Source organism: Lathyrus oleraceus, chromosome 5, assembly GCF_024323335.1.
Source record: "Lathyrus oleraceus cultivar Zhongwan6 chromosome 5, CAAS_Psat_ZW6_1.0, whole genome shotgun sequence".
NCBI classification, from domain to species: domain Eukaryota; kingdom Viridiplantae; phylum Streptophyta; class Magnoliopsida; order Fabales; family Fabaceae; genus Lathyrus; species Lathyrus oleraceus.
In genome coordinates this window covers 183,784,379-183,797,804 of record NC_066583.1, presented here as the reverse complement: position 1 = coordinate 183,797,804, position 13,426 = coordinate 183,784,379, and the positions used below count along the sequence as shown (strand labels likewise).

At 35.5% G+C, this 13,426-nt stretch overlaps 1 protein-coding gene across 1 annotated transcript; it reads left to right on the top strand.

Annotated features, from left to right (window-relative positions):
- LOC127079592 (uncharacterized) lies at positions 1-2,120 on the top strand. Its single transcript, XM_051019974.1, has 2 exons — positions 1-1,131; positions 1,293-2,120. Exons 1-2 carry the CDS (start codon positions 1-3, stop codon positions 2,118-2,120), a joined length of 1,959 nt encoding a protein of 652 aa, XP_050875931.1.
- The last annotated feature ends 11,306 nt before the right edge of the window (positions 2,121-13,426 follow it).

Here is a 13,426-nt window from a genome sequence, read left to right as displayed (position 1 = left end):
ATGACTCAAAGAAATTTAGTTGTGTCTATCCATTCTAACGGGTCAATTTTCACAGATGTTAATGAGGGATTCTCATTTAGCAATACAAATGTGCACTTATTCAAAATCCACATCAATTCTGACTTCCATCATCTAAAAGATCGAATTGAAAAAAAGTTACAAAGTTGTGTTGAAGACATTATTTATCGCCATCCATTAATTAATGGAGACGATGATACCGTCTTTTACGTGATGGCACCTATTGAGAATGACGAAGATGTCAAGTCAATGTTTCAATGTCATATACCATTTTCTCAGTTACCCACCATTGAGATATATGTTCGTCTGCTTGAAAATCTTGAAACATATCCAACGCAATCCATACAGTCACAACAGTACGGAATGAGTCAAACCATTGACGAAGAACCGACTCAAAATAATGAACCTTTCATACCAAATGAAGAGGTAAGCGACAATAGTGAGGATGATCAAGAAGATGTACGATTTGAAGATCTATTTGGTGTTAGCGATGACGATGGAAATGAAGATATCATCGACACATCGACTGTAGCACCAAGAGCTCAACCAATTAGTTTGTACAACCCACATGTTCACATGCAAAATATAAGTTTGGATGATGCTGAACCAATCTCCATTTTTGGAAGTTTCGTACCAATTCACAATGCTGACGAAATCGAGGAGGGCATCGAGTTTGAAAATAAGGAAGTGTGTGTTGTTGCGTTGCAACAATGGCATATAAAACGTAGTCTAGATTATTCTGTGACTAAATATGACAATGTATGTTATGTCATCAAATGTATAAATTCTACGTGCAATTTCAAATGCAAGGTTTCTTTGCGTAAGGGCAACTCAAAGTGGAGAGTTGGTAAGTCTGGTGGGCCTCATACATGCACAACCACTTCTATGTCACAAGACCATACAAAACCCAGTTTAGAAATGATTAGTAAGAGCATAATGGAGCTTGTAAATCACGACGCTTCTCTTAAGGTGAAGGTGATCATCGCTCATATTGCTGAAAAATATAGGTATATCATATCCTACAGAAAGGCATGGATTGCAAAGTGTAAGACAATTGAGTCGCTGTATGGAAATTGGGAGACATCTTACAACGATCTGCCGCAATGGATACTGGTAATGAAAACATATCTACCAGGTACTATTATAGAATTGCAATCCTTACCTTGATTTCAAATGATGGATCACACTTGGGTGACCAAAGGATCTTTCATCGTCTTTTTTGGGCGTTTCGACCATGTATACGTGGTTTCGCGTATTGTAAACCTATTGTGTAGGTTGATGGAACATGGTTGTATGGCAAGTACAGAGGGACTCTGTTGATGGTTGTGGCACAGGATGGGAACGGGAACATTTTTCCAATAGCGTTCGTATTGGTTGAAAGTGAGACAAAGGATGCTTGGAGTTTCTTTCTTAGGAATTTGAGAATACACGTTACTCCCCAAGCAAATTTGTGTCCAATATCATACAGGCATGAATCTATAAAGAGTGCATATAACAATCCAGAAAATGGATGGCAGTATCCTCCGTCTTCGCACGTCTATTGCATTAGACACATTGGGCAAAACTTCACGCGTGAGATTAAAGACAAGGAACTGTGCAAAATAGTTGTTAACATGGGTTATGCGTTGACAGAGGCGAAATTTAACTACTATCGGGGGGAAATACGAAGAACAAACAATAAATCTTTATCATGGATATACCACATCCCTCGGGAGAAGTGGGCAATGGCATTTGACGGAGAGCAACGCTGGGGTCACATGACAACTAATCTGGCAGAAGCAATGAACTCCGTACTCAAAGAAACCCGAAACCTTCCAATCACCGCATTGGTCAAATCTACGTACTATCTATTAGGATCACTATTTGGTAAAAGAGGCCATCAATGGACAAAAATGTTAGCCTCTGGGCAAGTTTTCACTGATAACTGCAACAAGGGGATGATTGAGGAAGTCAGTAAAGCTAACACACATAACGTCATGCAATTTGATTGCGAGAGATTCTATTTCATGGTCCAAGAGAAGATTAATCAGAATGATGGTCATCTAACTGGTACATTCAGCATTGATCTTAGGAAACAACACTGCGATTGTGGGAAATTTTAGGCATTTCACTTACCTTGCTCCCATGTAATCGCAACATGTTCGAGTATACGCCAAGACTACTCCATTCACATACCAGACGTGTTCAAAATTCTTAACGTCTTCAAGGTATATAAGGAGAGTTTCCTAGGACTTCCCCATGAGGAGAGTTGGCCATAATATGAAGGATTTACTCTTTGCCACGACGACTCTATGAGAAGGAGGAAGAAAGGGCGCCCAAACAGCACCCAGATTAGAACCGAGATGGACAACATTGAAAAGGAAATGAGAAGGTGTGGGATTTGCCGTGAAATAGGACACATGCGTAGGAAATGTCCAAATGTTGCAGGACCCTCTAGATGATTATGTTTTTTTTATTATTAACTATTATGCACACACTATATATCAACCATTGTGTATTAATAATGTCTTTTGGAAACAAACATTATGAAATACATATGATAATCAAAGGCTTCTGGTTACAAAGTATAATCACATCAACTAAAATTCTTAGAGATTATTAAAAAACTAATCAACAATAACAACCAACACAAGTGGACCTTCAACTCCTCTATTAACTTCACCACTATGTGCCGAAAACACATACTGAACATCTTCATCATTTTCTATAGGATCCAGGTAATACATGTACGTACCATCGGGACTTGCATCAGTCAACATTATGTATGGACAATGATACTCTACTTTTCTCACCTTCATATGACGCCCGCCCAACTATCGAAAGCTAGTGTGGATGGCTGCAATCAGTGTTCTGAAATTCCATTACAGATAGAGGCAAACACTGATTTTTTCACCTTGTCCATAAAATATAAGACCCCAAACAAACATTCTTACCAAAATAATGGATTTCGTGATCTGAATTACATTTCTACAGGTCCTGCTATTTATAGAAAATTAATACATGAATACTCGGCCAATCATTGGCCGAGACAGTACAAACACAAAGCAATTACTCGGTCAATGAAAGTCATTGGTAATAACCATATTATTTAAAAACAATATTAATTCATTAGCTTTATTAAATTAATTTTAAAAAAATAAAAATAAATAACACTTCATTCACTCGGCCATCCATTGGTCGAGTTCATGCATGGGGAAAATTCATGTTACTACTCGTCCAATCAATGAGCGAGTCAATGCAGCCATGGTTCGTCCTTCACCAACTCATCCTTTGAATGGGCGAGTCAAAGGACTAAAGTGGGGCATTCTGGAATTTTTTTTCTTCAAAACGGGGTATATTGGAATTATTATTTCAAAAAAGGGGCACTGTGGTAAAAAAGTCCAATTATACACCAAATATTTACACTGTATATACTGTTCATTATATTTGTATGATGAACAATGTTTTTTTAAATAAAAAATATATTTATAAACAGTGTTATGAACAATATCATGAACAGTATCATGTGAATAGTATTTATGAACAATGACTTTTAAGTGGTGAAACAAAGTTGATTAATAAAATATAAAAAGTTGGTTAATAAAGTGATGAAGTTGGTTAATAAACACACAAATATTAAAAATAATTTTTAGTTATAAAATAAAGTTGGTTAATGAAATGCAAAAAAATTGGTTAATGGAGTGATGAAGCCGGTTAATAAACGTTCAAATATTAAAAGTAATTTTTTATAATAAAATAAAATTGGTTAATAAAATATAAAATATTAATTAATAAAGATATAAAATTGATTAATCACATATTTTAATATCTAGTCCTTAATTTAAAAAAAACAAATAATAATAATAATAATAATAATAGTTTTTATATTTAAAAAAAAATATTTATTACTATAATATTTCAAATAAATTTATGTAGTAGTAGCATGTAGATATTAATATATATCCATTAAAATATAAAGCAGATATATACATATTTATTTAAATAAGTTTATCTTGATTTGAAAACAAGAGAGAGAATTTAATTATTAAAAATTAAAAGTGTATTTGCATATGGTGTAGGTGTAGTAAGTGTAAATATATCATTTCATTTTTAAATTAGGTTAGTTGTATGGTAGATTTCTTTCTCCTTTTCATATTTATCGAGATTAATTAATATCATTGTCATCTCATATAATATAATGTAAGTTTTTTTTTTGTCTTTTTTTGAGTTTTTTTTTTGTATATTCTAGATTTTATTTGATTCTGCGGACATTCTAACTTTATTTGACATTTCTTTCAGTACTAGAAGCATGTTGCCATTGTACTGATTAAAAAGTACAGGTGTGTATAGTATTCCTGCAAGGGCATATGATACTTAAAGACCTTAGTAGATGTATACAAATTGTAGGATGGTTAGAGCTTGCCCACGACGGCGAGAAGTCATGCATGGCGATGTTACAGTGATTTTGGAGGATTTGCTCACGCGAGATGAGATGCTTTGTGTATAAGCGTTGTGCTTTGGGTGTTATTCAGAAGTTATGGTCTTTCTTTTCTCCTATTAGGGGAGAAATATTTATAAATACCTTGAGCCCTGTGTTAATTGGAAAGGACTACGACCCACTCGGTCAATGATGGACCATTGAATCCCTATTTGTTAGGTAGGTATGTAATAGTTACTAACCATGACTTCTCTTCGCCCAAGGAACACCTTTTCCCATGTTTTCCCATGTCTGGGCGAGAGGAAAGGACTTGAGGCGAGGGGATACCTCCTTGGAGGCAACGTTTGATCGTCACCCCTCAAGGGAGGCCTCACAGCTCACACCCTCGCCAAATATTTTAGAAATATAACATACAAAACCCCTTAAGCACATGTGCTTTGATAAAGGACAAAGTTCTTTTAGACCATAGAGTGAGGGAGTATCCCGAGACACTAAGTTATCCTGACGATATGTGTGATGAACCATACCGATTGGGCCTTGGGTTCTTTGGAGAGATTACATTGAGCCTGACTGATGAGACTACAAGTCTCTCATGCAAAAATATATGAAGCCTGACTGATGAGACTAAAAGTCCTTCAAGCAAAAGTATATGAAGCCTGACTGATGAGACTACAAGTCCCTTAGGCGAGACATTAGACCTCTCGGGCGAGACTTCAATCAAGCCCTTAGATAAGTCTTAAGGCTAAGTGGGCGACATTGTATTGGTCAAAAAGTACAGGTGTGCATGGTATACCTATAAGGGAAGTGTATACTCAGAGGTCTTAGAAGGTGTATAACAATTGTAGGATGGTTAGAACTTGTCGACGACGGCGCGAAGCTCTATATGGTGATGTTAATGTGGTTTTAGATGACCTGCTCACGTGAAGTGAGATACTCTGTGTATAAGCGTTATGCCTTGGGTGTTATGTGTAAGTTATGATCTCTCCTTTCTCCCCTTAGGGGAGAAGTATTTATAGAGGCCTCGAGCCTATGGTTACTCGAGAAGGAATATCGCCCACTTAGTCAACGGTGAACTGTTGAATCCATATTTCCTAGGGAGTCGTGGACCAGTTAATGAATCTGACTCTCTCTGACCAAGAAACCTCTTTTCTCATGATTTTCCATGTCTGGGTGAGAGGTAAGGATTTATGGCAAGACAATACCTTCTTGGAGGCAACATATGATCGTCGACCCTCCCCAGGGGATGCACAACTTCCCCCCTTCTTGTGATATTTTATTTTAAAAACATTTTTCAAAAGATTGATGTTAATTTAATTAATTTTAAGAAAAAGGGTAGAAGTATAGATTTCGACAGCAGAAAAATAAAATACAGAAAGTAAAAAGATAGAGTTAGAGATATCAGACCAAAGATTTATATTGGTTCGACCTTAAACCACGCGATCTACTCCATTCCTCAAGAGTTTATCTTGAGTTTTCTACTATCAACAACTTGAGCTTTAACACAGGTTCAACCCAACAATCTTCCTTACACCAAGATTTTTAGAAGTTTAACTTGCAACCTCAAAGTCAATTGCAAATGCAAATGAGAACTAAGCTCTAGATGAAACAAATTATGCATACTAACAAAATTACACAACTCTTAATGTAAGCTTTTCATTTTCTCACCCCTAAGACAATGTGTAGTGAATAAACCTATTTCTTAGAATGAGAATGAGTGAGATAGGAGAATAGATAGTTCTAAAAATTTGTGCTTTAGAAGTGAGCATAACTCTCGTTTATATAAGTGATTACGGTTTAGAAATTATACTAAATTGTGCAATTAATAATGTGGGAAGGTCCCAAACGTCGAACTCAAAAACTGCGTATGATTATAGGGTTTGTGTCAAGTTTCAATTGAACAAACATGTAAGGGTTTTTTGGATTGGTTTGTTTAAAAACTATAAAGCAAAGATTAAATTTAATAGCGTAGAAAATAATATGATGAAATATGTCAGGGATGAGTATGCCCTTGAATCCCCTTTGTACCATAAATTGACCTTGTTATAACAATTCCTATCTCGTATGGTTACTAGTTCCCAATATTATTTATCCCTAATTTATTAGCAAATAACCCTTTAGTCATAAAGTGATTCCCTATGCTAATAAGTGAATTTAGAATAAAACTAAGCGTTTGAATAATATGAATAACACGACTTCATGGTGTTATCCCTAGTCCTAAATGATAACTAGCAAGAATTGTCTTATACAAAGTTACCCATTGAAATTTATTTCTAATAGGCAATCATATTTCAATTTACAATTGATCAGAGAGTAAAAAGGTTAAGAACATATGAGATTAAGTCAAAAGGAAATAATACTTAATTATCACAAAAATCAATTCAGGTTACAAGGTTCATCGATAACAATTGCTCATCCCTAGCACTGAAGAGTTTACTTACTGATAATCCTTACAAAATACATTAAAAGAATTATAAATAACACCTAATTAATAATGAGAAATCTTCAACACAAAAACCTATTGAAATATGAGCCACTTCACATTTAAAAAAAACTTCTAATGCCTCCGGATCATACACTAATAAACAAATGACTTGGTTCACATGACACTTAGACTAGAACTAATTCAAAATATAACATAAAAGAAAAATAAGGGAAGAATAATTCCCTTTGTTTGACTCCAAAGTAATGCTTGTTTCACATCATTAGCTTGACACCTCATCATCCACGTTAAGATGGATACTTCATCTTCCAAACATCATTGATTTTCTTTTTTAAAATGAGGACGTCATTTTTCCAAGAGAAAGAGACCACTTTATGCAGTAAGTTACTATGTATTACTATATAATTACTTTGTGGAGTATATGACTCTGTATTTCCATAATATTAGCGAACTTTTCAGAATTAGAATATGAAATTACAAATCACATAAAATATTCTTTATAACTCCAAAATTCTAAACTAAAATTTTGTCTTACAATAAAAATGGAATCAATTTGTATTGTGCAATGTTTAAAAATTAATTCAAGTAGTGGCTAGTGCAATTTGTAACATAAGACTTGGAACATTCAAAATCTCGAAAGAATGGTTAGAAATTGAAACCACAAGGTTGGTGAAAATTGAATAATTAATTGTGGAGAGGGAGAGAGAGAAATTATAGAGATTAATCGAGGGTGGGAAATATACCGACATCCATCCTTCTCATTTCAATGATTTCTCAAAGGTATCTATACACAAGTACAATTGTTTGGGATACAAGCAACTAACAGAAAAATAGAAAATTGAAATTGTCTGCTTGTAACACAGGTACAACTTTCTGGTACCTGGTTATAGGTATTCTAAAGATAATTCTCAACACAGTGGTAACTAATTACCAAAAGCAGTATCCGGTTATTGTTGTTCTAAATAAGACAAATCAATATATTGGTAACCTAGTTACCAAAATACAGTAACCGTTTACAACACTTGAATTATATTATTTTCACAAAACACCATCTAATTCAAGTGCTCCAAGTCTCCCATGCCCATATGCTTCTTCAAACTCTTGAAGACTTCACTCGACACTTCTTTTGTCATCAAATTGACTACTTGGTCTTCATTTATATAATATCCCAATCTCAACCTTCATTCACTAACAAGTTCTCTCAAGAAGTGATACCTCATCTCAATATGCTTGCTCCTCCCATGTGCAATTGAGTTCTTAGCAAGGTTTACAAGAGAAACATTATCAACCATGAGCTTCACAACATTACCCTATTAGTTTCCCAACTACTTCAACAAATTCATTGACCATACGACTTCACATGTACATAATGACGCAAAAATGTACTCGACCTCACAAGAAGAGAGTGCCACTATTTGTTCCTTCTTCGACTACCATGAGATTGGTGTTTCGCCGAACATAAAGATGTATCCATTTGTAGACTTTCTATAATCTTTATCCCTACACCAATTAGAATCGGTAAAGCCGAGCAAATTACATTTTCTTCATGTGTCCATTGCACGGGATATAATTATGCAACCAATAGCTTATTTAACGTATCTTAGAATCCTCTTGACTACTGTCAAGTCAAACACCTTCGGTTTCTCCACGAATCTACTCACAATACAGACACCAACCACTAAATTCATTAGCATATTAGATCACTCAAAGCCTCATTTGTTTTAGCCGATTCAGATTCGACCATATTTGCAAAATGGATAAAATCTCCATCATCATTGATCTCGTTATCTTGGAACCACTCAAAATCTTGGAGCTTTGGAGGCGAACCTCTTTGCCTTGTTGATCTTCTCACATTCTCTTCAATTTGGGCTTCGACGGGGTCTCCTTCTGCATTATTAAGCATTGCATGAACTATTTTCTCATTGCTGTAACCAAGTACAATTTTCTGATAGCTGGGTACAGGTTGATGCAACTGCTTGATTTCGTCGAAAACGACGTCTCAGCTGATAACGGTTCTCCTGTTTACTGCATCATACAACTTATAACCACTAGTAGAGGGATACCCTACAAGTATCATAAACTCTCCCTTATCATCCAACTTTTTTCTAAGTTGTCCCAACACATGTCGATATGCTACCAAACTGAAAACTCTCAAATGATTTAGATTTGGTTTAAATCCAGATCATGCTTCCTTCAGTGTTATCTTCTCAAGCTTCTTTATTGGACACTTATTCAACAAATATGGAGCCGTGGACACCATTTCTCCCCATAATTATTTCGGCAAGTTCCTCCCTTTCAACATGCTTCTCACCATGTTCATAATCGATCTATTCTTCCTTTCAGAAACACCATTTTGCTGCAGTGTATAAGACGATACCACCTTATGTACTATTCCCTTTCGGTCACAAAACCTCCCAAAGTCTTTTGAGATATATTCACATTTACAATCAATTTTGAGAACTTTGAGCTTGTGGCCACTTTTACTTTCAACCACAAACTTGAACTTCTTAAACACTTCGAATACCTCATCCTTTCTTTTGATTAGGTATGTCTATAGCTTTCTACGATGATCATCGATGAATGTAACAAAATATATATTGCCACCAATTCAATCAACTTGCATCGGTCCACACACATACGAATACACCACCTCAAGGTGATGCTTAGTTCCACAACCTGCATCCTTGCTGAATTTTCACTGATGTTGCTTTGCTTGCACACATTCTTCACAAATTTGGCAGCCCCGTCACCATTGCGTTCCTTTGCAAAGCATTGAGATCTCGAAAATTGAGATGCCAAAGCCTATAGTTCCATGTCTACTAATCTTGATTAACGGATGAAGCAAGCCATCTATGCTCCATAACCTTCAACCCAACCTTGAAAGTTCATTGGGAGCCATAGGATCCTTTAGGACCAAAACTTAGTTTACATCCATAACGCGTAACACATTGTTCTCCATGTAAATCTTATAATACTTCTCAAGTAATTGGCCAATACTTAAAAAGTTACACTTAATTCCAAAAATATACAACACACCCTTTATAAAAGAATGTCCACCATCCCTTCTCTAGAATGATACATTATCAATCCCTTCCGCCTCTAGAGTGGTATCTGTAACACCTCAAAATTTGCCCTCCTCTCTTGGGACTAGCATTATCATATTGCATTACATTTTTAGGTCATTAGGAATTTCATATTGCATATCATGTGGTTACATTGTGCAAGCTATCTTTCCAAGTCTTGATCAGGAGATGAGGAAGTCAAAAGTGCAAGCCTAGGGTTTACTGACTGATCATTGGCCATCTGAGGATTGGGCTGTGAATTAGGGTTTCATGATCCTCCAGGGTGTTGGTCTTCATATTGATTGCAATGATACATCATCATCATCATGATTGGTTGTCATCAGAAGATTGAAGAGGATTCCTTGAGATTAGGGTTTTGACCACTGGTCAACCCTAATCAGGTATTGGGCCAGTCAGGGCTGGATCAGGAGATGAGGTCTGTGATGGTTATGGGGTTCATTATGTGATTATATTGTGCTTATTGAGGCTAGGGTTTCACCCTTGAGCCATTTCAGTTGGAGATTGGGGCTTAATTTGATCTGTGCATTGCCAGATTCATCTATCAGATGGAAAAGTCAACTGTGGTCAACTGTACATGATCTGATGGATGTGGAGGTGGGAATGAGTTGGATACACTTCATTCATGTTGGAACAAGTGTTAAATGACATCTCAAAGCTTAAGAATGAAGAAAATCAAGTCAGGACAAAAACTGCCAAAAATAGAAAGTGACTTGTAATTGAAGTTTCCAAAAATGGAAAGTTTTTGACTTCAAGATGAGATGTCCAAGGAAGCTTCAAATGAAAAATTGTTCAACATTAAAGTTGTAGATCTTGTTCTCACCTTTCCAAAAAGTCCAAGAACTTGAAAATCCCATGTGTGGTTTGCAAGATATGGCTCAGTGAATTTCCAAAATGACCCGTAATCAGGAGGCGATAACTACCACATGCTTGGTCCAAATTGCAAGTTCTTTATATGCACAAACTCCATTTGACATGTACTTTAAGGGTGCATAATTGGATTTTTCCAAAAAATGGCCAATGTAAAAAGTCAATTTTCAACTGGACAGTTAAATTGGACTAGGGGCAAAATGGTCCAACTCTCAAAATAATTGGAATTTTTGAATGGGACTTTTGCTACACCTCATAATTGGCATTTTAAACTTGTTGGGATCATCATTTTATGGCTAAGGCTCATGGTTTGAGATTTGTCTTGAAAAATGCAATGGATAAAATTGGACAATTACCATACACATGTGAAATTGAGAAATAAGCATCCAATGAAGTTGAAACAAGTGGCAATGGTTCACATATGATATTTAGAGGTTGCATGAGCTGTCAAAACAGGTGGCATGTGCTGTCATGAGGAAATTACACTTTTGCCCTCATTTGGAAATTACACTTTCATTAACAAATCCATTTTTGCTAATTAACTTGATTAGAGTTGGATTAAGCTATCATACATAAACCTAATCACATGCTAAACCTAACAGAATTTCACAATTACCAAATTCAGATCAAAAAACCCTTGCAATTCTCTCAATTTCATCAAGAACACAAAAGCTTCAATCTCATCAAACTTCATCAAATCTGAACCAAATCTCGAACTTCCTTTTGCATTCAACTCACATCATCTTCTCCTCCATCTGTTTGTGATCAAGAACCTCAAAAGCTTGGCCAATCGCGACTGTTCCAGAACTCATCATCAATGGCAAATCCGAATTGAGGACACTAGGAGCAAAGGCAATTGAAGTTAGCATCTCTAATCACCTTCCCTATACCTCTAGTACATCTGTTTGAAGGAAGCAAGCGCCAAGGCCACGCGAATTACACTGCCATTGCCAGGTATGTTGAATTTTCGAATGTCATGAAATGATCAATGTTCATATGCTTTTGGAAGTTCATGCTGTGTAGATTACAATGATATGTTTAGATTCGTGAATGATCCACTGTAGCGTAAGAAATCTGGACTTGAAGCTTAGATGTCAAACCCTAACTTGCACGATTCACATGATTTAGGAATTGTTAGGATGATTTGAATGCATATTCGTGTTCTACGTGATCCTACGGTTCGAACGGTTACCTCCTTGTTGATTTTGGTGACGATTTGGAAATTTCATGTTCTTGAGCATTTGTGATGTTTCTGGAAATTTCGTGGTTAAAGATGATGCTGAATGTGCTGTAGATCCAATTTTCCGTTTGAAAGTTCAAAAAACGTGTTTACCGCCCCCGCCTCTTTAATTACCAAATTGCCATTACTGATTTTAATTTAATTAATTCAATTAATTCTAAAAAATTCTAAAAAACACATAGCACCTTAAAAAATTCATAGAAAAATGTAGAAAAATCAGAAAAATGTGAAAATCATTTTGTTGACTTTGTGGTTGAGTCTAGATGATTTTTGACCTATTGGTCAAAGTTGTGCATGGAATATTTTTCATTTGACCTAGGGTTTCTTCATACATGTTTAATTTTGGTACCTTTGATTAATTTGATCATGAAATTCTCATAATGTAAAATAAATTCTTGCTAATTTTTGTGATGAATGTTGACTGGCTGAGGTTTATTTCCATGTAAATTTCTTGAATTTTTGATACCTGGCCATGGAGTTATGAATTTTAGAACTTAGGTGTGACAATTTGTGTCACACCTCTTGATGTCAACTTGTTGAATTTATTTGATTGACTTATGCTTGATGGAATGACATGAAATTTTACATGAATGTTGATTTGCATGTTAGGAAGCTATGAGAATTTTTGTGGAATTTTACATTGCATTTTCAATTTGATCATGATTTTTCATCTCTGTTGGTCAAAATTGCAAATCCATGTGACATAGGTTGGTAGAATCAATGTGAAATGCTCATATGGTACTGTATGATCATGAAATTTGATATGCTTGTAGTAGACACATGTTAGGACCTCCCTGTTTTGGTCTCATCCATTTCTTTATTGTTTCCATCGAGTTATGAATTTTTGAAGTGGATGTATGTATTGATGTTGTGATTTGGAGCATGAAATTGTGTCTGTTTTTGTTGATTTTCATTGACATGGTTCCATTTGCCCAATTGAGCTCAAATTTGACATGGTAGACCTTGATTAGGTTCTGTTTAGGGGTAAATTATTTGAGAATTTTTGGATGTGTTTTGGTATGGATTTGAATGCAATAGTTCTGTTTGTATGCTTGGTGCTTCATTTGAACTAGTTTGCCTTATTTTGTGCATAACATGAGCATAATGAATGGTATAAACATGAGTCCAAGGATGTTTGCTCTTGTTTGACATTAATTTGAGTTTGGTTGGTGAATGCCTTGCTGTTTAGGAATTTTTCTTGCCTTTGGACCCTAGGCTTAGCCTAGTGGTCTTGTTGCTAATATTTGCTTGATTTTTCAGGATCAAAAGCATAATGCACATGGAGAATGAATCAAGTTAAATGCAATTGATGTTGTTTGATGTTTGTACACTAACATAACATTGTTTTGTAGGTTGTGAAG